The sequence below is a fragment of the Eschrichtius robustus genome, chromosome 5, assembly GCF_028021215.1.
Source record: "Eschrichtius robustus isolate mEscRob2 chromosome 5, mEscRob2.pri, whole genome shotgun sequence".
Classification (NCBI taxonomy): Eukaryota; Metazoa; Chordata; class Mammalia; order Artiodactyla; family Eschrichtiidae; genus Eschrichtius; species Eschrichtius robustus.
The window spans coordinates 47,042,036-47,069,249 of NC_090828.1; the positions used below are offsets into that span (position 1 = coordinate 47,042,036).

General features: G+C 33.0%; 1 protein-coding gene across 6 annotated transcripts in view; it reads left to right on the forward strand.

Annotated features, from left to right (window-relative positions):
• CALCRL (calcitonin receptor like receptor) overlaps positions 1–27,214 on the forward strand; it is a 102,526-nt gene that overhangs the window by 62,492 nt on the left and 12,820 nt on the right. For all 6 annotated transcript variants that reach the window (XM_068544809.1, XM_068544813.1, XM_068544811.1 and 3 more), the window contains 8 exons: positions 679–814; positions 3,307–3,417; positions 3,517–3,629; positions 5,376–5,467; positions 21,505–21,631; positions 24,522–24,675; positions 26,044–26,104; positions 26,188–26,254. In XM_068544809.1, the coding sequence (XP_068400910.1) occupies positions 679–814; positions 3,307–3,417; positions 3,517–3,629; positions 5,376–5,467; positions 21,505–21,631; positions 24,522–24,675; positions 26,044–26,104; positions 26,188–26,254 (861 nt within the window). The remainder of the gene's footprint in view (positions 1–678; positions 815–3,306; positions 3,418–3,516; positions 3,630–5,375; positions 5,468–21,504; positions 21,632–24,521; positions 24,676–26,043; positions 26,105–26,187; positions 26,255–27,214) is intronic.

Consider the following 27,214-nt stretch of genomic DNA (forward strand, 5'->3'; position numbering starts at 1 on the left):
TTATACAGGCTTCATGCTACAAAACAGGAAAAAAAAAGTCATGTAGAAATTAAAGTGTAAGTGAAGCTTAAAATAAAGCTACTAAAGTGGAAGAATATAAATATATACCTTGCCTAAAACCTTTATTGATGTGCATACAATAAAAATTCTGTTTATGAACATCATAAATAACTTGCCATTATTTTGATTATCAAAATGTAATTATAAAAATGGCAACAATTTTAAGCATTTACCATGTGCCAGGTACTTCTCCTCTGTTATCTTGATACTATTTTGTCCCATTTTACAATAAGAAAGCAGAAGTTTTGGTGGTGGTAGAGGGGGTGGTTAAATATCTTGTCTACACTCCCAGGTCAAAAAGTAGAGGTGAATTTTGAATACAGCTGTCTGCATTCCAGATACATGGCCTGGAGCTAGCTGGCTCCCACAGTCTTCTGAGAGGGAACTGTGGGCTGTGCTGCTCACTGGGGCCATTGGCAACTCTTGGTGGTGGTTTGAAATTGGACATGGTAGGAATATTTACACCATGGAAACTGGCAAACACTACAAATCAGGAACTTCCCCCCAGAGCCTACTGACCCTGCAGTACATCACTGCACTTACTGTTTTCCAATGTGACAGACTGCCTCTCACAGACGTTCTCACAATTCTGAAGTTTTATTTTCTTTAATCCCTTAGATTCTTGTCATAGCAGAATCAGAAGAAGAGAACCCTGGTGACTTAATTCAGCTGGGTGTTACTAGAAATAAAATCATGACGGCTCAATATGAATGTTACCAAAAAATTATGCAAGACCCTGTTCAACAAACAGAAGGTAAACATGACTAATTTTAAATGCATTTAATATATTTTTGAAAGAAAACTACCCCATTACATTATTACGGGTCCCTTAGGTTCATTCTTAAAAACGGGTTAATTGCTAGTTTTTACGGTATATGTGCAGTTTTAATTATTTACTTATGAAGAACATTTTATGATGCAATTATCTTGCCTCTTTTTAAAAATTCTAATAAAAATATGTGCGACAGGGATATTTTTAGTAACTTTTTTTATGGTATAAAGATATTTAAAATATCAAATAAGTATGTGTCTTGGATTAAATCAGTGACAGTTGATCTTCAGTTTATGTGATTTGTATGTCTTTTTTTTCAAAAGCTCCTTGATAGTAGCTTAATAAAATGACAAATAATTTTTTTTTTTTGCACATAACATACTTTGTATGATACATTTGGTAGCAAAGCTAATGAAATCTAAGAGCTTCTGTTTCCATTAAGATATTTTTAAGGTACTTTTGAAACATTTATTGAGGGCCTACTAAGTGCCGTGTATATGCTTCAAATCTGAGAAGGACAAGTAGAGTTGCCAAATTTAGCAAAAGCAGAAACAAGTCCTGTATTTTACCTGGCAACCCTAAAGGCAGAGTTATGTTCAAAATGTAAAATGCAACACTCATAGTGAAACAAAGCAAAATGTGAAGACTTCAGGTATTTTTAAATCTTTAAACCATCAGTGGAAACAATGAACTTAAATTTGGGGGAAAATATTTGATAGTATAAAATACAATGTTTGTTATATACATGAAATGTTAAAAGTAGGTTATTATTAGTATTTGTAACTGTCAAAATGAACTTGCTTGTGAGAAAGAGAAAAAAAGCAATTTTTCCACGTTGGTCAACTCTTGGAAACTTAATCTAACTGAACAATATAATTTGTTCATCTTCGGAGAAGTAGTTAGATATATTTGCCCAAATATTTTTATTACAATATATATCCAGTTAAAACACGTCTTTAAAATATGCCAGACAACGACAAGCTATCTGATATTAGCTCAATAGGGATTGAATTATCAAGAATTAAAATTTGTATACAAATTCTTTGTTAACTGATCTGGCTTCTCACTTTATTCCATTAAAATCTAAGTGTTATTAGTTTAAAATTATTGAATTAACACCTTCCAAATCATCTAGATATGTGTGAAAGCTAGCTTCAAATCTAATTGTTGAACAATAGGATATATTTATGAGGGTTTTATAATAAAATAATTTTGTGATAAAATAAGTTCAAGATCACTGCATAATAAATCTTCCTCTTGGAGAGTCATAATACACTTTGTAATTTTAAATACTCTAGAAAATCTTGTTATAAAGAAATGTTTATTTTAACTTTGTGTTCTCCAAATCTATTTGATTACATAATATTTTAATGGAATACCTACTCATGTCTCACTCAAATGCCATACAACACAGTTGGAAAAATTCTAGATGTGGCAATCTATCATGCAGCCAGTGTTGTGGAATCTTTTGGAGCAGTATAAGGACTTGTTTGTGAGGCTTTCTAAAACGGTATCAGGAAATTTTTCTCTGATAGGCCACAAAATGCATTTTATTTAGTAATATGTGGATGCAAGCTATTTATATAAGAGTTTGAAAATCACAGGGGGGAAAACAGACTATCTGAGGCTTTTTTTTTTTAACTAGAATTATTTAGATTTTCAGGCCAATAGAACTTTTTCTACTTCCGTGAAGCCTAGATTGATTCTGTGATTGCTGTACAAATCTTTTAATAATAATAAACATCTCATGCAACATTCACGTTTCTATCTATGTGTGCTTACCTAACAAGGCGGAAAATTACTCTCTTTGATTACAGACTGTTATAACTTTGGAACATTTTGGTCATTTTATTTCTCTATGTCTTTTAAAAACTTTACATTTTTTCACGTAAGAGGTTCTTTCTCTTAATGTTGGTAAGAAAAGAATGAGAGATTAAACACTCTACTTCATTTGAAAAGAAAAGGAAGGAAAGTAAGAGCTAGAATTTGGTGGAGGGACCTAAATAAGTTATGTGTCAGGGCTAATGTGGTGAAACAGGAAATATTGGAATGTTCATCTGTTCACTTCAGAAAATACTATAACTTGCCCTAAGAATACAGTTTCTAAAATAAAACACGTTTTCAATTTCCCATATTTTTTGAATTTCAAGCATAGGGACACTAATTAACCACTACTTTATGGTTAAGAAAACCAGCAAAGACCATGTGATTTATTAAATAAATAGCTACCTTTGAGAATTAGAATTAAAGCTAAACCTCATATATTTTTTAGATATTTCTAAATTTAACAATCAGTTATTCTAATAATTACTTTGTGAATAATCCAAGTAATTGTTATAAAGATTTTATATGATGTCTTCATTTTCAGTAGACAGGCTTTATTCCATGTCAGTGTGAGTCTACCATTAAGACTTTATGTCTTTCTATATAACTAGAGGGAGTTAGTAAGCCCTAATTTCTACTCTCCCCTTAAGGCATTTATTGCAACAGAACCTGGGATGGATGGCTGTGCTGGAATGATGTTGCTGCAGGAACGGAATCAATGCAGCACTGCCCAGATTACTTTCAGGACTTTGATCCTTCAGGTAAAAGCAGAAATTTATATACAAATCTCCTTGACATCTATTTAATAAACCCTAGGTTAACTAAATTACTGTTCCCTTTTTTCCTTTTTAATTTTAAAGAAAAAGTTACAAAAATCTGTGACCAAGATGGAAACTGGTTTAGACATCCAGCAAGCAACAGAACGTGGACAAATTATACCCAATGTAATGTTAACACACATGAGAAAGTGAAGGTAAGTAATAATTATAAATTCAGATTTAATTTACACTATTTTAAAAGTTAGTTGCCGATACAATACTGGAGAAAATTTAGCTGGTGTTCATTCCATTGTAAAGCCTTTTCATCATAAAAACAATGAACAAAAATATCTTCGTAGAAATAATTATTGATTTGGTCATCATACCGAGGAAGCAATCCTGCTAGGTAATTCAGTGTCTCAGTATTGGAATTTAGAATTTTCCAAAGTAAACATACTTTAAAAATGTAAGAAAAAAGAACATTTTCATCTGTGGTGGAATTCCTATAATTACGGTCAGGAATTGTGCTCAAGTAAACAAGATAAGCCCAGCGGGGTTTACACAGTTCCCTCAGCGGAAGGCTTTCATTCTGACTGGCTAATAGGTCACCCTCACTGGCATTCCCACTTTTAACATCATACAGTAAAGTCAAGGTTAGTCACAGTTTGTCACAACAATAAAGCTTCGATACAAAGTGCCTGCATATATTTGCACGTGTGTGTATATTGAGGCAGTTTGTCACAGTGATTAAAACTGAGTTCTGGGGCTTCCGTGGTGGCGCAGTGGTTGAGAATCTGCCTGCCAATGCAGGGGACACGGGTTCGAGCCCTGGTCTGGGAAGATCCCACATGCCACGGAGCAGCTGGGCCCGTGAGCCACAATTACTGAGCCTGCGCGTCTGGAGCCTGTGCTCCGCAACAAGAGAGGCTGTGATAGTGAGAGGCCCGCGCACGGCGATGAAGAGTGGCCCCCGCTTGCCGCAACTAGAGAGAGCCCTCGCACAGAAACGAAGACCCAACACAGCCAAAAATAAATAAGTAAATAAAGAAATAAACCAAAAAAAACCGGTGTGCTCCTATTAAAAATAATAATTAAAAAAAAAAAAAACTGAGTTCTGATTTCTGACTTCCTGTTTCTGCTCCTTACCAGCTGTGACCTTGGGCAAGCTGTAACCTCTCTCTGCCTCAGTCCCCTCCTGTGTAAATGAGGATACTAAACCCATCCACAAGGTTTTCATAAGAATTGCCTTAATACAAGGAAAATATTTAGAAAACTAACAAGCCTATAGTAAGCATTTGATAACTGCCAGCTATCATAATTATAAATCATGTATTCTTTACTTATTCAGAGAAGGGTTTGAAGAGAATTATAAAAATACACAATAAAATGGTAAGTTACAATAGAATAAAGACAAAAATCAGAGAAAAAGTCAAAACCAAGATAAAAAATTTATTTGTACAGATCAGAGGTGCCTATAAATTACAGTTTTGAGACTTGTTTTGGAGCCTCAAATTTGTCAAAGGAAAAAAGAAAACCCAGTTAGGAAAGAAAGCCTTATCTGGCATTTAAGTCTAAACAAACAAACAAAAATCATTGATTTAAGGTGCACAAACTGATAGAGTGAAAATTGTCAATGTCCTCCAAAATGATAAATGTTGGTTTTCATATTTTATACAACGTAGATCAAGAAATTTATTTCTTCATATGTTTAATATGTGACTTCTAATTTCTTAAATAAAAAGAGCAATTTATAAATTTTGATATCACCTGATAAATTTTCATAGATATTCTTCATTCCAGATGTATTCTAATACTCATTGGCTTGCAAACTAAATGGTAAGGCTATCAGATCACACGTTTTTAAAAATATGTTATTTTATTGATTTTGAGCTTATACTCATGTAGAATTATAGTATTGATATGAGCCTTAATTTTTTTTTTTTTATTCATACAAATTACAGACTGCACTGAATCTGTTTTATCTGACTATAATTGGACATGGATTATCTATTGCATCACTGCTTATCTCACTTGGTATATTCTTTTATTTCAAGTAAGTACATGTAAAATTTTTTTTAATTTACTGATTGTCTTTGGTGAATGCAGTGTCATATGCATGTTTATCCATGTGCTGATAAAATTTATGAAATATAGATGATTTATAATGTTTAAAATAAATAGAATGTTTAAAATAATTTGAAATATGTTGACTTTATAAAATGTAGAGAAAGGAGATTGATAAAATATCTGAAGCCTAACTTTACAAAATGAGTACGCATATAAGAATGAAGTCATGCAGTAAAAAGGGAGCCAAAATGAATATGTAAACCTATCCTTATTTGCTTTGGAAACTGCCAAATATTATAGGCCTTCCTAATTAAATTTTCAACTTCTTGGTCAATTTTAGTATCAGTATACATGGTACATTATAAGAACTGGTATTTTGTGCAAAAAATAGCAATGACATTTAATATATATTATTAAAAATAATTTCAATATATTATGGTTAGGTTAATTTTCCTGGTTTGGGGGGGGTCATCTTTAAAATAGTTAAATTATATTTTGAAATTTACTTGAAGTTTACTCTTTTTTAGGGTGGAGGGAGAGTCAGCTCCAATTTCTTTTTCTTTTAATTGAAATATAGTTGATTTACTGTGTTTTAGATATACAGCAAAGTGATTCAGTTATGTGTGTATATATATATATATATATATATATATATATATATATATAGACACACACATATATATATTCTTTTTCAGATTCTTGTCCATTATAGGTTATTATGAGATATTGAATATAGTTCCCTGTGCTATACAGTAGGACCTTGCTGTTTGTCTATTTCATATATATAGTAGTGTTATCTGTTAATCCCAAATTCCCAGTTTATCCACCTTCCTCCAATTTCTTTTTTTTTTTTTCCTCCAATTTCTTGATTCAACCTATCAACTGTGATTCTTTTTAATTGACAGGAAAGTAAATTCTAAAAATGCATAATTATCTTATGCATTAACATGGTCTTCATAATTTTGATCACCACCAGTAATTAAAGAATGCAGTGTAAAGAGAGAGTAGCTATATTTTATTGTATCTTCATCACCAGTGTCACTGTCATTGTCTCTCTCTTCCTCTCTTCTTCCTCCTCTTCTTCTTCCCTCTTCCTTCCTCCTCTCTCTCCCCCTGCTCCTCCTCCTTTTCCTTCTTCAACAATCATCTTGGAACATTAGCAGCTTCAGAACCAACTAAAGTAGTAGTTGCACATCAAAATAATCCAAATCCAGAAATTATTAGACACCTGGATGGGATGTTAGGCTCATTTGTAACTGGAGCACCAGCTTTTAGCCCACAGTTCATCAAATATTCAAAGTACATGAAATAATATACGAACCAACCAACAATTATTTTTCATGAGTTCAAAATCATGGGATCTAGAGAGTGCATCATAATTGCTGTTTTTGGAAACTTGCACTTTCTTAAGAATCTTCAATATCAGTTACTTTGGGGAACTTTTAAAAAACTTTTTGTTTTATATCGGATACAGCCAATTAACAATGTTGGGATAGTTTCAGGTGCAGAGCAAAGCAACTCAGCCATGCATATACATGTATCCATTCTCCCCCAAACTCCCCTCCCGTTCAGGCTGCCACATAACATTGAGCAGAGTTCCCTGTGCTATACAGCAGGTCCTTGTTGGTTATCCATTTTAAATATAGCAGTCTGTACATGTAGGTCCCATACTCCCTAACTATTACTTTGGGGAATTTTAATGGCACTTTTGATTTATGACATTATCGAGGCACCATTAGAAACCGACTAAAAATATTCCACTCTGAATAAAGCTAATTCACCATTTGAGTACATTTTAAAATGTGACTTTTTTTTTTTTTTTTTTACTAAATTGTGTTAAAACATGAATCAAAATAAGTTGAAGAGACTTTTTATCCTAAAATATGGAAAACATTTCTTAAAGAATAAAATTTACTATACTATATTTTGTAACAAATTGCCAAAATGTTCTTGCTCAAAACAAACTGTGAATTCTCAGTCACTGCCTTTATAATTAGTTACATAATATCAGTTGCTTATATACAGTTTAATAAAACTTCATGTCTTCACTCTTGAATATACTCTTAGGTTATGTAAGATTTTTGAAATGAATATTTTGGAGTACGAAAAACGTCATTATGACTGTCTAATAGATTGAAAACTGGAAAATAAACCATTTTCCAAAGTGCCAATTTTTAAATAAAGTCCTGGGGTCTACAGTGATAAATTATTTATGCTAATTGACAAAGTGAAATAATATTACTGATGATAACAAACTTATTGGTAAAATATGGCACTAAAACTCAGTTAATATTTAATTTAGTAAATTTAAAAACACAAAATAAAATTAAAATTTCAAAATCTCACTTAGTATAAATTTAAGAAAGATATAGTTCTTTTTTCTTCTTTATTGCTGAAAACAAAATCTTTACAATTTAAAAATGAATGTATCTAAATTTGAAAAAATGACTCTCTTGGATCTTAGAACTAAATGATACAAGTAATTCCCTAAAATCTATGCAGTACTCCAGAACTCAGATTCTTAGTTCATTAAAACTACATATTATCACACATACAAACACAGAGAAGATTAATTTAAATGTAACAAATATCAGCTAAGATTCTTTTTCTAACATGGAGACTTTTATGACCATGACTAAGTATAAAGTAGATCAGCCTCTACCCTAAAGTCATACAAGAGAAATCATAAGAGTTATTTAAGACTATCTTAAAAAGCTTCTTGGAAAACCTCAGGAAAAAGAATGCAACCATTAATTAAAAACAAACTAATCTTGAGAATTGCACTTAAATTTGCAATATTTTTAAAAATTAAGAACAATTTAATTTTTTAAAATAATTTTTAAGTGAAGAAAAGAAATATATACACCTACAATTCTAATACGCTATTGGGCAATTTCACTTATTTTTCCAGTTTTATTTCATAGTCATTTGTATTTACTCAGTTTTATTTGTAATGTACAAATTATTTTAACTATTTTTACAACTTAGCATTATATAATTCTTTCCATGTCACTAAGAAGTTTTTAAAACAACCATTTAATTGGCTAACTAATATTGCATTTAGTAAGTTCACAAAAGTTTACTAAATCATTCTTCTATTTTTGAAAATTAACGTTGCTTCCAGCTTTTCCTATTAATAAAATACACTGCAATGGACATTTTCCACCTTAACTTTCCCCATATTTTACACTATTTTTTTAGGCTACATTCCCAGACTTGTGATTTCTTGGTGAAATGGTATTTATCTTTTTATGGCTCTTGAGATATATCATCTCAAAAGTATTTCAAAATCAACATGTTCAAAACAAATTCATACTATCTACCTTCTCCTAACCCAAAGCAGTTTTTCTTCCAGAGCGACCCATCTTTACAAATAACACCACCAGCAATCTAGTTGCATAAGCCATAGACTTAGGAGCAATCTTCGATACCGTCACAGTTTTCCTCCCTATCATTCTCTCCTCATGCTCTGTGGATAAAACCTCCTAACAGCCCTCCGATCTATCCATTTTGTTTCATCTCTCCTGCCACCACCACCAACCTAGTCTTATCTAGCCTCAGTAAGTCCACTTTCACCACCTTCATTCAATGCTAAACATCGCAGCCAGAATATTTTCAAAGATTTATACTAAATATAGATCTGATTTTGTCATCCCTTGCTTTAAAAATTTTAGACTTCCTGTTATAATTTATATAAAACCAAAGTCATTAATGCAGCCTATAATTGAATATTCTGTATAGTCTCTTCCCTGCTCCTCTAGTCTAGTTAAATGTAGTCATCTTTCAGATCTAAACCTTAGCATCATTTCCTCAGTGAAATCTCTGTGATTTTTTTATTGTAGTATTTCTGAAACTGCAACTAGTTTGTGCTGAATGTGGAATAAATTTTTAATTACCATTTAGGAGCCCACCATCTCTTCAGATTTAATACTAATACAGCGGAGACCCTTCAGATTAAAGGATCTCTTTTTATTTTGCATGCAATAAGCCAAAATATTCAGACATATTAAATTTCTGAAGGACACAAAGTTAAATATAGCAATTATACTGCATGCCAAAATCAGTAGTTAAAAAGACGACAAGGGTGTCCTAGAATTCCAAGTCCTATGGCTCCAATCAAGTTTGAATTTTAGGGATATAAATAACGTTCTAAACTAACTCCATAAAACCAAATGTAAAATTAACAGTTTCTTTATGAAAAAGCCATGATTTAACTGAGCAAATGCTTGCTGTGTACTAATGAGGCAATAGTGGGACTGCCAAGGGAAAACAATATTGCAAGCCAGACTATACATAAATGCGAAGTATCCAGTTTCAAATCTCTAATTAGACCAGTCATTTACTCTGTCTACTATGGACTGACTTTGTAAGAGGAAAAGAGGATGTCATAGAACTGACTTATCAGGACAGTGAAGAAATTAAAGAAAATAATGTCTGCTGATCAGGGAGTCAAGGTACCAAAAATGTTAAGCCAAACGACAAAATAAACAGGGAACAGCAGATGACTTCCATAATCTGAAAGACTAAAATGGGAATAGAATTTGTATAATAACACAGAGAGAAAAAATACTTGGCTCAATTTAAAAAAATAAAAAACTCTAACAGGCAAACAAAATAGACTGAACCATCTGTTGACCAACTGACCTTTCTGTCACCCAAGATTTTCAGATATTAGGTGTCAACCTAGCAGGAATTTTGAAATAGGTGATTTCTATACTGGGTTCATAGCTGCACCTAATGATCTGTAATGCTACTTTCAAGCCCAAGTCTATAATTTAGGAAAGAAGATTAGAATGAAAGGGTTAATTTTTTAAAACAAAATACATAATTTCAATATCAGGAAAGTTAACATTTGTGAAAGTATTTTGCAGGCTGAAAGCAATCTACACAGATAAACTACATTTATTATTGATTAGGAATTGAAAGAAAATCTGGTTCAATATTTTTATATCTGTATTTTACATATATTATATTTAAAAAAGCAAATGTTATTCAACCAATACAAGTAATTTTCAATTGAAGGGTTAAAATTTTAAACTTCAGAATTAATTTATTTTCTCCATAGAAAAACACTTTTTAAAAAACTGAAATTGTGTATATACATGCTAAGTACTTTAGCTTTAAAGATACAATCTGTAGGCCCATTTCTCATTTTAAAAAGAGAGGCTAAAAATTTCATGTTGCCCCAAACATCGTCTTCATGTTCAACATATTGATAGACCTTATCTTTTTCAGAAAAAGAGCAGGTTTTCTTTTTTTTTAAATCAAGAATACTATATGCAATATATATATATATATATGTTAATTGCTAAAAATTTTGATGCTTTAGAAAAAAGATTTGTGACATGATACATAGGCAAAACCTCATTAAAGCAAATAAATATCTTGCCAATATATGGAAATTGGTTCTTGGCTCCTACATAAAAGAAAAATTAAGGTTTTTAACTAGTTGCATTGCTTATTTTTAGAGTTCATTCTGAAACTACAATTAACTATTCATTTTCTATAGTGAACTATAAAAAAGCTTTAATGGTGAGTTAGTTAGCATGATAGATATATACTTGATTTCAGGTACAAGTTAATTTTAGTGGCTAGTGTAATACAGTAATTAAAAACATGGGATATATGCAAATCTTGCCATCACCACTTACTAATAGTATGGACTTATCCTGATTTCTATTTTTCAGTTAGCCTGTTTCTTTATAATGAGTCCTAATGTTTAAAATACTGGGCAGAGAAGACACACAGTATCTGACATGTAGCGAACTTTCAATATACAGTAAAGGGTACTAATTTTGTCATTAGACAATATCAATCATGTAGGCACATAGACTACAATTACTTAGTCATCTAACATTATCCCTATATAAATAGTAATACAAAGTAAACAACAACAACAACAAAAGCCCCCCAAAATTGCTGTGGAGCTACAAAGAGCTATGGGAAGACAGAGGAATGAAAGACTCATTTTGACTCATAGAATTGGAAGATTCTTGAGGTGATAATCTCACTGAAATGAGTGTTGAATAAAGGGTAGAATTTCAACAGGTAGAAATGGTAAGCCATAAAAACTGAAGAGATTATCTAGTTCAACACCTAATTTTACTTATATTCTAGGTAGTTAACTAAGTTATCTAGGGTGCCTCCCCATCTGTGTACTTTCTGTTTGGCTTAGTAATTTTATTTGACTTTAGTCATCTTTTAAAAATGGAGAATTTGACCAGAAAGAAGCAAAGCTTCAAATTAATTTTTCTTTTTTATTATACATTCTCAGGCTTTATATAAAACATGAGAAACCTGGGTCACGTTAGGCCCAGGTATACCATTCTAAATACTTTTTTATGTGTTAGACAGCCTTCACTACAGATGAGTGGTTAAGAGTGTGTTCTCTAAACAGGCACATTTTGTCTCAGATTCCACCTTCGTCAGCTCCTTGCTGCATAGTATCGAGCAGCTTCTTTCATTTCTCTAATCCTCAATTTCACATCTTTAAAACTCAGATTCTATTAGTATCTATATCATAGCTGAGATAATATATATGCATTGCTAAGTGGAGAGTCTCGTTTGGAAAACACTATTATTGGCATAGGTGTCACTCTTGCTCTTTCTTATTAGTCCATTAAAAGATTTTATATAAATATTTAGCCCTGATTGGCATACCTTAACAGTGGGCTCTTTTAAAACATAATTAAAGAACACAGTTTCTAGTTTTACGTGTACCACATTTTTAAAGAAATTGCTATAACGTTCACATAGAAAAATAAGTACACAGTGAATGAAAAATTTTATAAACCAAAGTAGTAGTATAATTATATCAGAAATACATTTAGGTTAAGTAAATTAGTCAAAGATAATAAAACGTTTTTTAATGCCCACAAGATACCACATAGCTTACTCAGTACTTGAATTTGTATTAAAGAATTTGTGGTCTTTGATTTTAAGGCACTTCTAAGATATACTCCCAGAACTATCTACTAAAATAGGAAAAGCCACTATCAACCCAAAACAACTATCCGCTAAAACAGGAAATAATGGAAAGAACAGCACAAATTTAGCTCCATGAGAGCAGGAATCATCACTGCTTTGTTTCTTTACACATTCCAGGGCTTAGCACATAACCTTGCGCATAGTAGGCACTTAATACATTTTTAAGGAATGAAGACATGAACTGACTTGGAAACTTATTTCTAGGACAGACTTTCCCATGACTTATCTGTGACCTTGGACAAGTCCCTTGAGTTTGTCTGGCCTTTGCTGTCTCCATCAACAAAGAAAGACATTAGAGTAAGACTCTTTACAATTCTAACCAGTAGAAGCATCTGTGTAAAATAACATAGGATACCCTGCAGCTAGATCCAAAGAAGACCAAGGCCATCTCAGAAAATGCTTAACTGAATGGTTAATGAAGCACGTTCATACAGTCAGGAGCAATAGAAATCTTAGCTTTCTTCCAACTAACCTGAAAACAATTCCTAGGAGAGCTGATGTTTCACATAAAATCATTGTGTGTACAAAAATCTATCAATATCTCCTTTCTGCTTCTGAACCCAGTTCCTCATACTGCAGTCATTCTTGCTTAGTCTAGGGTAGAGGCAACTTTTTTTTTTTCATTTGTTAATTGAGTGAGGGTCACTGATCCATCCTAATAAAAACCAAGACCATACAAAAAGCTGACTTAGGGTACTGTTTGTTATTTTTTATTTAGAGAGAGAAAAGAAAAGTCTACTACTCATCCATGCTTTAAATTAGAAGCAGAGAACATGAAACACTATTTACCAGATATACTTCAGTTTTATATTAGAGCCAATTAAGGAAAGAGAGTGGGAGATAAAAAGAAAGGGAACAGAAAGGGAGGGGAAGAGAGAGAGACAGAAATTTGGGATTTGCCAAGCCCTAAGAGGCAATGACTCTTACTCATAATGATCCTTGGAAAAACAAAGCAGACCCCTTTAGATAAAAAAAATAAATAAGCTTTACCAGAATTAATTATAAATTATATTTTAATTACTGTTTAAAATCTGAGAGCATAGCACATCTTGCTTTTACTTTCAACCCAGACAAAAGGCTCCATATACTTGCACATAAAAGAGCACACGTAACTTGCATGGGGAAAAAGGTAGTTCTCTTTTTTTTAAACCATCTTAATTTTGCTGACATTTCAGACAGTGATTCTAAATAATTTTAAAGCCACGTTGCATATTTACAACTATATAGAAGATGATATCATTTCTCGGTAGCCCTGAATGAAATTCAGCAAAAAATCTATTTCTCAAGTTAATAAAATGATCCTTTAATGCTTATATTTCGGCTTTTCAGGACAAGTGACACAAATTCTCACCTTTCTTTTTTTTTAGATCATATTTGAAAATATTCAATCAATATTGTGAACCTTTCTCTCATTTCCAGTTTCTTCATATATCTCTTGAATTAGAACAAGTATGGCTTTCTCCTTTAAGCTATAACTATTCTCCTGAAAACTGTTCATGATTCAATCTTTAAATTGGTTTTAAATAAAGCTAACTATTTAAAGAAATCCTACATTGAAACAGAGAATAGAGAGTCTTATCTACAAATCATGCTCTGACGTCCCTGTATTTGCAAATCAGAGCTATCACTTAAATAAGTTGTTTAAAACCTGGTAAATCTGCACTGTCAGAAGTCTGGCAATGGCTGAGTTCAGAAATAGTCACGTAGCGATCCTTGAATAACATACCTCTGAGTGCCTACCCAGGACCATCCTTGCTTTCTCCACTCTTGTGGAAAGAGTGTATTCATTGTAAGTTTGTTGTGCACTACAGTTCTGAGATACATTCTATTCTAGTGTATGTATTCTAGACTTCCTTCAGCTTGACACTGGATATTGTTAGTTATAGTTTTTCATATAATGTTTTATTAGAGCATACTCACTGAGTCTACTTCCAAATTAATGAATTTAATCAATGTGCTGAAAAATCCTTCCCTCTCAAACTGAACGTGATGAGCGCTGAAAGCATTCTTATTCAGGAATGCGAGTCTTGGCTGGAAAGCTTTTTAAATATGTCCACTGTAATTATATAATAAAAGCATTGCATTTCCACATTAGAGTATCAGATTTAAATCAGGACAAACTGGTGCAAGAAGTAATGGGTTTACTCTAACGAAAACCAGTTCCTCTATAATGTAATTGCTCGTACTGGCTTATGGAGAAGAGTCCCAAGTATGGAAATATAACTGAATTAAAGAATTTGGACTTATTTCAAAGAGTAAATTTATTATTTAAACTATAACTAAATGTTAAAGATTACATATTTCTGTTGATTTTTCTAATAAATATGCAACTTCTTTATAAGTGTATTTATAACGTATATTTAAATGTAAGTACTATTTAAGCATAACTGAATTTTCATGGGAACAAAATGACAAATTATTTTAAGAATGCTAATGATCCACTGCTTGGTGTAAAAACTATACAGTTATTAGAATGGACTAAAATTTTGTAATTTGAAACAGATAACACAAAGAATATAACATCTTTCTTCCCCAAATCATAATATGCTTTGCAATCTGGTTTCCTACCCTTGCAGACACAGTTTATTTTCCTAGACCGTACCCACTGATATGACTGTATATGAGGAGAAAGCAAAGTAAACCCTCCCAACGGTAGCATCTTTTTAGTAGTCAGGAAAAACAAAACCCAAGAATGACTGGATATTACATTGCTAACATTTGCTGATGGAACATTAAGATGTAACATAAGAGTATGAGCTGCAGAATCAAAAAGTCATTCAGTAAGTTATGTTCTTTGAATTTAATTTTCCTCATTTAGTATGGAAAAAAAAAAAACAGTGTGGAGTTTTGCCTTATGCTTTATTCACATTGTCTGTCCTTCTTGCCCCTCAAAAACCTTAAGCTTTAATTTTTTAAAAAAATGTTCGACACAGGATGCTGTCTCTGCTTGAGATGCTTTCCTTCCCTATCTTCTCCTGTTTCAGTTCTGTCTGGAGTATTCCCCTCACTCTTGCCACAGTCTTTGCCTATCTCCTAATTCTATTTTAACTTCTAAAAAGCACATAACACTATGTAGAATTATTTTATGTAATATATGTGTCTATTTACCCTCCACTGTCCCATGAGTAACATGAGATCAGGATCTTGCTCTGTGTTGTTCACAACTGTTTCCCCAGTATCTAGAAACAGTGAACAATATATTATTATGCATCAAAAATAGTTATAGGGCTTCCCTGGTGGCGCAGTGGTTGAGAATCTGCCTGCTAATGCAGGGGACACGGGTTCGAGCCCTGGTCTGGGAAGATCCCACATGCCGCGGAGCGGCTGGGCCCGTGAGCCACAATTACTGAGCCTGCGCGTCTGGAGCCTGTGCTCCGCAACAGGAGAGGCCGCGATAGTGAGAGGCCCGCGCACCGCGATGAAGAGGGGCCCCCACTTGCCGCAACTAGAGAAAGCCCTCGCACAGAGACGAAGACCCAACACAGCCATAAATAAATAAATAAATAAATAAAATTTAAAAAAAAGAAAGTTATAAGTGACCAAATGAATATTAAAGGAGACAAAAGCCTTACTATTGATACTTCATTAAAGACTTAAACATTCAAATGCAAAAAAGATCACTTAATAGGATTGTGACCTGGAGCAGCTTACCTCAGTTTTATTAAAGGATAATGATATTTCAAGGGGTTGTTATATGAGGTAATGAACGTAGAGTACTTATCTCTGCACCTGGGATATTGTAAAGCCTCAGTATTATGGTGTATGCTATTATTATGAATTTTATCTCTAAAAGGGTTGTTTTTCGGTTTGGTTTTTTTGGTTTTTTTTTTTTAGAGCATAAGAATCACAGGCATTCAGAAAGCCAGACTATTTCTTCTCTAGTTTTCTGCCCATTAGGAGACCAAGAAGCACACTTGCACTGGGGCAAGTCACACATGAGAGCAGACCACTTGGCCACATAAAATGAGCATGTCTGTTCCTTATGCAGCCTGTACTTGTATGTAATATTAAATGAGCAACTTTGAAAGGCATGGGCAGTGGAGGAGGGAGCATGCTAGAGGAAGGGCAACCATTTCCTCTCTAGCAGGACTTGACTGAGCACCTTGGTTGAAACGCTCTTGGACTCTTCCTAATCTGGCTGAACGGATCACCAGCAGCCTCCCAAAGAGAGCGAATGCTAGAGGTTATGTCTACTTTGTGTGTCATACATAACCAGGTGACTCCATCAACTCAAAGTTCCATTGCCAGTAGACAAAAGATAGCCATAGTGCTTATTCTTTTCATACATTTATTGCTTTCTGCCTGTTGTCTTTGGCAGTGCTCCGATTGGCACGGGCTTTCCTTTCGGATACATGATTTGTGTTTTCTTGTGGAAAAAGCTGAGCATTTGGAAATTAAATTAGATAAACTAGCACAAGGAAGTAGTACACTGTAGAGTGGGCTATTCTTTTATTGCTTGTACTTCCTCCTTCCATGACTAGTTTTGCTCAGGATTAGTACTGAGGAAAGTAATTTGGAAATTTCGACCTCATGTCAAACCCAAATGGGAATCAAGGGCAAGTGTTTCGTCCATACTGTGGCAGAACTTTGAATATGGAGTAGCATAATACCTGGCATCAGCATGGTAAGGAAAGTGGAAATTTGCAGACAACTCCTTGGGAAGATAATTTAGGTTGCTTGATCTATTGCCCTTCATCACATGGAAATTATCTTTCTGATGCTGAACTCTTGTGTTTTGTAACAAAAAGATGACAATGTATCATTGCATTACTTAAAACATGGGCAGTTTTATATTACTGACACGAACCTTGACGCTATTTTATTATTTGTGAGAGAAGACCGTTAGAGAAGTTGATTAAAATTAGCCACATGAAAACTATGTTAAAAATAATAGTTAACTTGGAATGTTCACTATAGGTTAGATATTATGCTAAGCACTAGACATGATTTAATTCATTTAACCTTCCAGCCAATCCTATGAAGTACTATTGTTATCCCTATATTACACAAAAGGAAACTGAAACTAAGGATTAGAGTTTTTAAATAACTTGTCCAAAGTCACACTTTCAGTAGGTGGCACAAAAAAGAGAATCGAAAGGCATGGTTACATTACACATGGAATGTAATGGTTTTGCTACCACACTTATGCCAACTGCCTCTATAACTCTGCTTGTCAAAATTGCATGTTGAAATAGTGTTCTAAAATAATTATATGTAGAGAATATGAAACGGAAACAATCCAGACCTACAAACCACATTTTCTATTCTATGGTTATGCTAGGATAACATTTAAAGAAAGCAGACAGAGATTTTTTGTAAAACATTCTATAAGCCTATAAGACAATTTTTAAAAATATTTTGAATAAATAGTCACATTAAAGAATTTAGGATAGGCTAAATTGGTTGCAGATTAACATATGAAAAAATACTGAAATATTTTAATATTTCATTTAAGCAAACCAGTGTGTTTACCAAGTACATATTTTGGTTTTCATTTTCAAGTTGATTTTATTTGGCCTAATGTACTTATACGTATTAATGAATATGTTTAAAAGAAAACAATACGCATCACTAGAAAAATCTGAACCATTTTTACCACTAGACATTGAGAAAAAACATGTCAGATAGCATTTGTCTACATTTAAGTTACACAGAACCTGGAGGAAGAAATCGAAGAAACCAAAACTGTAAGCTAGTATTGTAGAGAGTAGGACTTATTTTACATAACACAAACTGAAATGATTTGGCAATGGTTCAGTATGTTACAACGATATAGACAGCTAAACGGGATATCAGGGTTCCTAAAGCAGAAGTATATGGTTTGAGTCATATATGGTAGATTATCTATGTTGACCATACTACTTGGATAATTTTGTAAAACACTCAAAATAAGCTTCATGTGTGTATTGAAATGATTTCATGTGTCCTCAAGTATTTGTTTGGTTTTGGTATTCAATAATTCATTTACAATAGAATTTGACTCTATCGTTTCAAAATTTTGCCCATAATATGGCATTGTTTGGGTCTAAAAGACGGAAATATGGTATATTCTTTCATCACATAGTAAGAGAATAAGAAACCATTTTTTGGCGACTGTAGTCACAATAATTACATCTTTAGAAGAGAATAGATACCAGCAGCTCGTTTTTTTTTTTTTTTTTAACATCTTTATTGGAGTATAATTGCTTTACAATGGTGTGTTAGTTTCTGCTGTATAACAAAGTGAATCAGCTATACGTGTACATATATCCCCATATTCCCTCCCTCTTGCGTCTCCCTCCCACCCTCCCTATCCCACCCCTCTAGGTGGTCACAGAGCACCGAGCTGATCTCCCTGTGCTATGTGGCTGCTTCCCACTAGCTATCTATTTTACATTTGGTAGTGTATGTATGTCCATGCCACTCTCTTACTTCGTCCCAGTTTACCCTTCCCCCTCCCCGTGTCCTCAAGTCCATTCTCTACATCCAGCAGCTCATTTTTAAGTCTTTAACTTTCAAGCCAGATTGAGGTGGGAGCAGAGTCATTAGAAAAGAGGGAATTCTCAGAGGAACAGAAATACAGACTATCATAGAGAAAAGAAGGAAGTTTAAATGAACACAAGGAAAATTAAACTGGTTTTTCAACTAACTAGTTGGCATTTTATTTTACGTATTTTCAATCTTTTCACATGTGAATATTATAAATATCAACAGTTATTATATAAATGCTGTTTGTTTTATGTTCCTCAGCTCATATCTTTCTGCTCTTACTTCTATAATGAATTGCTATTTTTGAAAGCCTTCTTCAATGTTTGTTTTCCTGCATTCCAATTTACTCTTTACAAATATTTCTGACTTGCTCTGTAAGCAAACCTTCCTAGTCTTTTGGTCATAATTTGAAAAACATGAAATTTTTTTTATGTGTATATGTCTTAACCAATGGACCTGGATATAAGTGTGTTCAGCAGGAAAGGGCAAAACAACCCAGTTAAGGAAAACATTTTATTTTTTTTTCCCATGATGGTAGTTGAGTTATCTAAATTCCGTTACTAAAAAAGGGCATGGGTGCTTTATATTTGCATGGGTAAGCAGTTTTTCCCTAAATAATTGTTGGCACTCCATAGACACAAGGTAAGCCCAAGACAGGCATTTTAAAATAAGACCATGTTGACAAATTTTATGTGTTCATAATTTTCAACACAGAAGAGTGATAAATTACAAGAAATAAACTACACATAATATGTATAAATGATTTGAAAAGAGTATTTTTTTATTAGACCTCTCCTCATATTCATTAATTCTCTTCACTCTCAGTAAACACAAGCACTCGTGTCACTGCTGTGGCATTGTATCAAAAATAGAGCCATCTTTGCCTCAATGTTGACTTCAGTTAAATAGCAGAACTCATGATACTCCTTAATTCAAAAACTTTCACAGATCCTTCTTCTCTATAGAGTATCATTTTTACACTGTTCCTTGATCCCTGCCTGCTTCTCACTACTGTCATGCACTGCAAAGTCAAGTCAAATTAAAGACTCTCTAATATGAAAATACTAGCAACTCTCAGCTGTTTCTATTTTGATGGACTCCATCTGGACTTCACAATTGTTGGTATATGACTGTCTCACACACAATGATTGATCTGAGGGCCGTCTTGTTCATGAAGCCTTTCAAAGAAGTTTCCCTGATAGCATCTACTTCTGTGAAAGGCATGTATTGAAATTCCATAAATTTTGATTTGGATTGGATTCACTTTCAGATCCTTTAAAATACTAGAGCTATATATAGGATCACAGACCTTTAGCTACAAGAAATTTCAGAGACAATATAGCCTAAACTTTGCATTTTAAATATAGAAAACCTTGGCATCCCAGCCTAACTATAATATCCTGGGCACATAGTCTATTTAGAATAAGGTGATACAGTGATAAGACTAGGTTAAAATCTCAAAGTTTCCAAAGTAGAAGTCATTGGTTTGAGTTATATAGGGCAGATTATCTAGGTTGATCATATTAATTGTATAACTGTGTAAAACCCAAAATGAGCTTTTAACTCTTTGTAATGAAATGATTACTCATGTTTTCCTACATATATGTTGTGTTTTGATATTAAGTATTCAATTTCAAATGGATTCCTTTATATTATTTTAAAACTTTACCCATAATAAGCCATTGAATAATGCTTCATAAAAGAGGTAGTACTTGAGTTGGTCTTTGATCATAGGTAAGGCAGTCATATACAATCTTGTAGAGCAGATGTGGATTCGATCTGAAGACCAGCATTACTTGTCATGAATGACATCTGCTCCTGAAATCTATTTCTATATGAACTCCATTTAGGCAGTTTTAAAATTTCGTTTTACACATGAGGACCTTCAGTAAGAGGAGGTAATATTTTTATATCTTATGCATGGCTGGGCCAATTGGAAAAAAATTCAGTGAAGCTGAGCAAACCTCATTGGTTGCTAAATCTATATTTTTATCAACTCATTTCTTCTAAATACAATGTTATTTTTCTCATGATTGGTTTACATAATCACCACTACCACATAGGAGCTATATAAACAGAATAACCATAAATAACCATAAACAGGCTATATAAATAGAACAGCCTATGTGGTATAATGAAAAGAGCATTATCTATATGAGAATCTGCTGACAAATCCAAAGTTTTCAAATTAATTAGCTGCATGATTTTTTGATCAATTATCTATCTTCACTGAATTTCAGTTTCTACATCTTCAGAATGAATTAGAATATTAATCATGATGAGAGATTAGGGGAAGAAATTTATGTAGAGGCCTCGTACAGACAAATTTCCTTTCCTTATATATGTTTACCTGTACTGAAGCAACTCATGTGTCTCTTTGCTTTAAGGAATTATAGATTTTCCCCAATTAAAATTTTATCATGAGTGAATCTTGAGGAGAAAAAATAATTCTTCCAAATATGGAGCAGCTGGTATGAATTGTGAATGTATCTTATTTGAATGATTATTAATACAAAATGTGGAAACATTTTATGATGTCAGCACACTTTGGTTTCTCTTGCCTTTCAGGAGCCTAAGTTGCCAAAGAATTACCTTGCACAAAAATTTGTTCTTCTCTTTCGTTTGTAACTCTATTGTAATAATCATTCATCTCACTGCAGTGGCCAACAACCAGCCCTTAGTGGCCACAAATCCTGTAAGTAAAATGAAGTTTAGGTTCAAGGGGTTAGTGGGGAAGAAATAGGAGAGGTGGGGGGCAGGGGTAGATACATGTATATGTGTGTAATTAAGTACTAATATATGTATATTTTATGTCTGACATATAAAGAGTAAGTATATGTAGCTATATTCCAATTTAGAAAGGTAAATATGTCTCAATATTCCCCAAGTTATAAATATTGAAACCAAAAGGAAGAATAATTTCTTTGTTCTAGTTATCTACATATGTTAAATGTCTTCACCTCATTTATGGTTCGAGTCTTACTGCTGGTGGGACATAACATTTCCTCAATCAAATTTTTAAAAAATCAAGCAAAGCAACTAACTGTGTAGTTAGAGAAAGGCAGCACATGAAAATGGAAAATTTAATTTAAATTATATGTTTGGTATCACGCTGACTTTAAAGAGTTAATAAAACCAGGGGAAAATGAATTATGCCTATATAATATTGAACTTTATCAACATAAAATTTTTCAAGTGCTCTACCAAATCCTAACTGTCTCAGCAAACATTTATAAGTTGTTCCCTTACAATCCCTTTGGAAGCACAGGTTTTAGGATAAATACAAAAAGATACACAAAAATAAGCACAGAGACTATCACAATACAAAAGTTATATTTTTAAAATATAACCTGACATTTACTTATACAATTTTATATATTTTATGCAAGCTATATGCATACGTAAGCTATATTTAAATTAAAATATCTGCATAAATAGCAAGCATATATTCGAGATTTTTAAATTGCCTGCTTTTATAATATTTGTAGTATCTATACTACAGTTTTGGATGTAGATTTGGGAAGGGTGTATATATATGTATATATAAAATAGTTTTTATATAAAAGATTAAGGTTAAGATTATAAAAGATTAAGTTCTGGTTACTGAAATCGGGGAAGGGAAGGAATTTTCCCTTAACTGTTAAATAAACAATACTCTCATATGTGTTTTATGTATGTTTTTAGGGTAATTTCCAAAATTCTAAAATTCCCTGTGTTGTTTGCACATGTGCATCCGGATTGCTTAATCTTGTATATGTTCCACTCTAAAGTCACTGGGTGAGGAAACACTGGGGTATAATTAGCAATATAAAAAATTGGCAAATATCCTGCCATTTTAGAGTGCATTTCTCTAGAGCAAGGAAAGTCGGAGTTTTGTCGTGAAGCTTCAGAGAAAGAGACTCTAAATCTTACATTTATATACTAGGATATTCTGTTTATCACATAAATTGCAAAATGTAGTATAGTTACTTTTAATGTATTCTTGGAAAATTTATTGTCTGTTTATATTGCCAATGCCATCATAAAAATATTTTTCTAAAGCATGCTTTAAGTTCTTTTTATCATAATAATTTATAGATAAAATTTTTAATGAAATCAGGAGTTGGAAGCCCAATTAGATATATGTATCTAAAAACTATACAGATAAAATTTTGAAGCTGAAGCCTATCATTTCTATATAACATAGTTAAACAACTCAGCTTTATTTTTGAGAGAACTTTTTAATATAATGTTTGACATCAATGTACAATATTTAAAATTTAATATCATGCATTCTGCAGATGTATTTAATAAAAGAATAGTTTTATAAATATCCTCAGTCAGAAGGCATTATGTATGGTCAAGAAAACAAAATTTTGTTCAGGATGTAGCTTTGATTGATGTTGTATGAATTAGCAAATCATTTAACTTCTCCAGTACTCAGTTTTTTATCTATAAAATATGGGGCTAGTGATAAATCATGCCTCACAGAATTATCTCAGGGATTACATAAAACAATACATATTAAAATATTTTTAAGCTAACTTATATGCCAATGTTATTACTACTATTCTATGATAATACAATATTTATTTTCTAGTGCATTTAATTTCCAGTTTTCCTTTTAGTGAAAAAGATATTTATTTCAAAAACGGTGATAATTGCCACTAAATATTTGAGTTCCAGTCTGGAAACTGGAGCTGATGGGAGTAATTGGAGAGCTTTAAATTTATTCCCCTTGTTAAGGGGTAAATATCTCTTTTACTCCTTTGTGTTTTCTTTACCCAATATTTAAACCTCTCTCTTCCTGTCTCTTTGAGAAAGTGGAGACCTCAGGAAAAGAGGAAGGAAAACCATAACTTTTTCTTCTTTTTACCTACGTGAAACCCTCAAACCCCATATTTAAATAAAACAAAGAATGCGCTCATTAGATTATTATTTAATAAGTATCTGCACTGGTAGCACACGATATGCAAGACTTCCTAAGTATTTGGCACTTTTCATGAATTGCTTTTAAAATTATTAAGATAATGATTAAGATTTTTCCAGCAGAATGCAACAATCGAGGAGTTCATGATGACATGGTTAAAATAGATGTAAATTCATTCATGTGCAAAACTTTGATACTTGAAATTACACAATAACTAAAACAATATTAAGAAAATACACATCCACTAAATGTAGTAAATTTGGCATTCACACATTTCCTGGGAGGTGTATCATTTTAAATCTCTGAAGTCAGTGGCTAAATACTTTAGAGGCACCATTAGATGGGGATGAAGACTGGCTTTTATAAATCTGAATCATTAGTGGGAAAGATTTTGTGTAGAGGAGAGAAAATTCTGTGTTTCTGTATAACTAAGCTAAACTAGAATATTGCTTTACATGTACATTTATAAACAACTACATATTGATTGCTTTCTGGGAATTCCCTGGCGGTCCAGTGGTTAGGACTCCGTGCTTCCACTGCCAGGGCCCAGGTTCAATCCCTGGTCGGGGACCTAAGATCCCCCAAGCCACATGGCACAGCCAAAACATATATATATACACATATATACATACATATATCTATATATCTATATCTATATATCCTTTTTTCCTCATAGGTTAGCTGTAAAGTGTTCCAATTCATTCATCTTTACCTGATGGGCTGTAACTACTTTTGGATGCTTTGTGAAGGCATTTACCTACACACACTTATTGTGGTGGCTGTGTTTGCGGAGAAGCAGCACTTGATGTGGTATTATTTTCTTGGCTGGGGTAAGTGCCATCAAGCATATCTACTGACTCATCTTTTAAGAAAGCTTTTGGAGGATGCAGAGTTCCTTTGTAATAAAAATATTCTTATTATTAATCATTTTTTAAACAATATCAAGTGATTAACCTTTGCTCATTGCTGTAAATTAAAATATTTAAAGTACCACTGACTCACTGTTATCAGTAACCACAGGTCAATTAATAATACAATTTTTTTCTATTTAATATTCCAGTGTATATTTTGGCCAAATATGTAGTGACTAAAACAATAGAATTAGAATCATAAATTAGGGATCTATTCTGAATCTCCTTTTTCCTCATGTGCAAAACGAGGGCATTGGGCTTAACCAGCTTTGAAGTTCCATTCTAAAAATGTTTGTTTGAAAAAAATTGTTATTTTATTTTAAGAGTAGAGGGAACAGTAACTGAATAAAGACAGCCAAAAAATTCTGCTTTTTCCACACAATCTCCTGACATAGTATTCACAAAGCAAAAAATAATACACTTCTAGCATATTTTTAAAAAATAACTGGAATAATACAAAACATAAAATGCTGAAAATGAATTCATTGTACATGAATTCAATAGGACTAGTTTCCAGAAACATAACTGAAATGGTACTTATCTATCTATCTATCCATCTATCTACCTATTTATCCAGTCAGATAATAGATGTAGATATATAGAGGTATGTACATACACACTATATTTTTTTTTTACTGAAATAAATATTGTTCCTATTGGTTGTTTGATATTATTGATAATAAAAATGTCATATATATATTTGCCAAGTGAGTCCAATTTTTGCTCAATTATATGTATGTATGTGTTGAGGCTATTAGTACACTCAGGTTACCTTTATAAAATATACCTTCATTTTACATTTGAAAGATCTGATTTAGAATGCTAAGAACATGCAAAATTTCTGATATATAAGCCATCTCTCTCTTCCTTCTCTTCTTCTTCACATAGTCAGTCTCAACTTCTTCCCACATCTGATTGGCCAGTCCCGTCTTACGGAAGATATGTGAATGCTGAATTTCTTCTAAGCTTTTGAGCCCAGGCAGCACATTTATGAACTTAGGTCTGGAGTCCACTGATTCAAAATGGCTCAGATTAGAAGAAACTGTACACACACACACACACACACACACACACACACACACACACACACAAGCCTGAAGACAGATACCTAATACTTCATCACATTTACTGTATGAGTAGACAGATAATATTTGCGTCAGAAGCATATAGTGACCAGTTATTTTTGCTCCTAGAGTATCCCGGAGTTTCATATTTCATGACATATTTTAGGAATTCCATCTACAGAGAAAGATGCCTATTTATTTTCTTTTTGTTTGATATTTACAGGATTTCCACTGATTCCTGCTTGTATACATGCTGTTGCCAGAAGCTTATATTACAATGATAAGTAAGATCATCTCTCTTTTTGATTTCAATTGGAAATAATTACAATGAAAATCTTCAACATAATTTCCCTGCTTTTTCCCCTAGCTGCTGGATCAGTTCTGATACCCATCTCCTCTACATTATCCATGGCCCAATTTGTGCTGCTTTATTGGTACGTAATTAAAATGCTCCTTTTTTCATCATTGTTCATAGTTCAACTTTATTTCCTGAAACATCTGGCCTATGGTATCCTTCAGGATCTCAGTGGACATAGACGGCATACTCACAGTGTTTGATTGAAGAGGGTTAAAGGAAGGTGTTATATTTGAAGTGTTGGCAGGAAGAGGAAAGGAACTAATTCATAAGGGATGGTGAGGCACTAGGCACCAACAGTGGGAAGCTGTTATCATGGATAGACTTTAAGAGGGGGTTGAGTGAGTGCTAGGAGGGGTAGCCCAACAAGAGGTCTGGCCTTGGGTGGAGGAACACAGCTACTGTCAAAACCACAGCCTGACAGGGAAAAAGGAGAAAGAAATACTCAAACTTCTCTCTCTTCCCATGCTCTGATCTCTTGGATCCTCCCATTGGCCAAATGCAGCAAATGCCAAGGGCAAAAAAGCCTTGTGATGATGCAGTCTTCAGACGTGCCTCAGAGCCTGCTGGGGTGCAGAGCAGAGAAGGGCAGAGGATGGATCTAGTGAGTGGGGATGGCAAACAGGAAAAACCCACACACCTGTGATGGTAATAAGACTAATATCCCCATAAAGAAAAGACTTTAATTTGGAAAAAGAAAGTATTGCTTAAACTGTTGTTTTATCATTATAATGATCAGCACTTAATCCAAGTGCACGAATTGGACATTTTTAAGTGTGGTTGCAGGAAAACAGAAGTCAAATTCAGTGCTTTTATTACATTGTTTCAATGGGGAAATAAATTAATCTAAATTAACATGCTTTCTCTCATAGAGCGTTAGAGACCAGATTGCAATTACAGTCTTTAAGACTAATTACAGCTGATATTTAATTATATATAAAAAGATGAAGGTGGCACGTTTCTCAGCCAAAATTCAAAGCTTCCTAACCCTTCTTTTCAGATTCTTTTTTTAGAGAAATATTCTATTATTTTACTACAT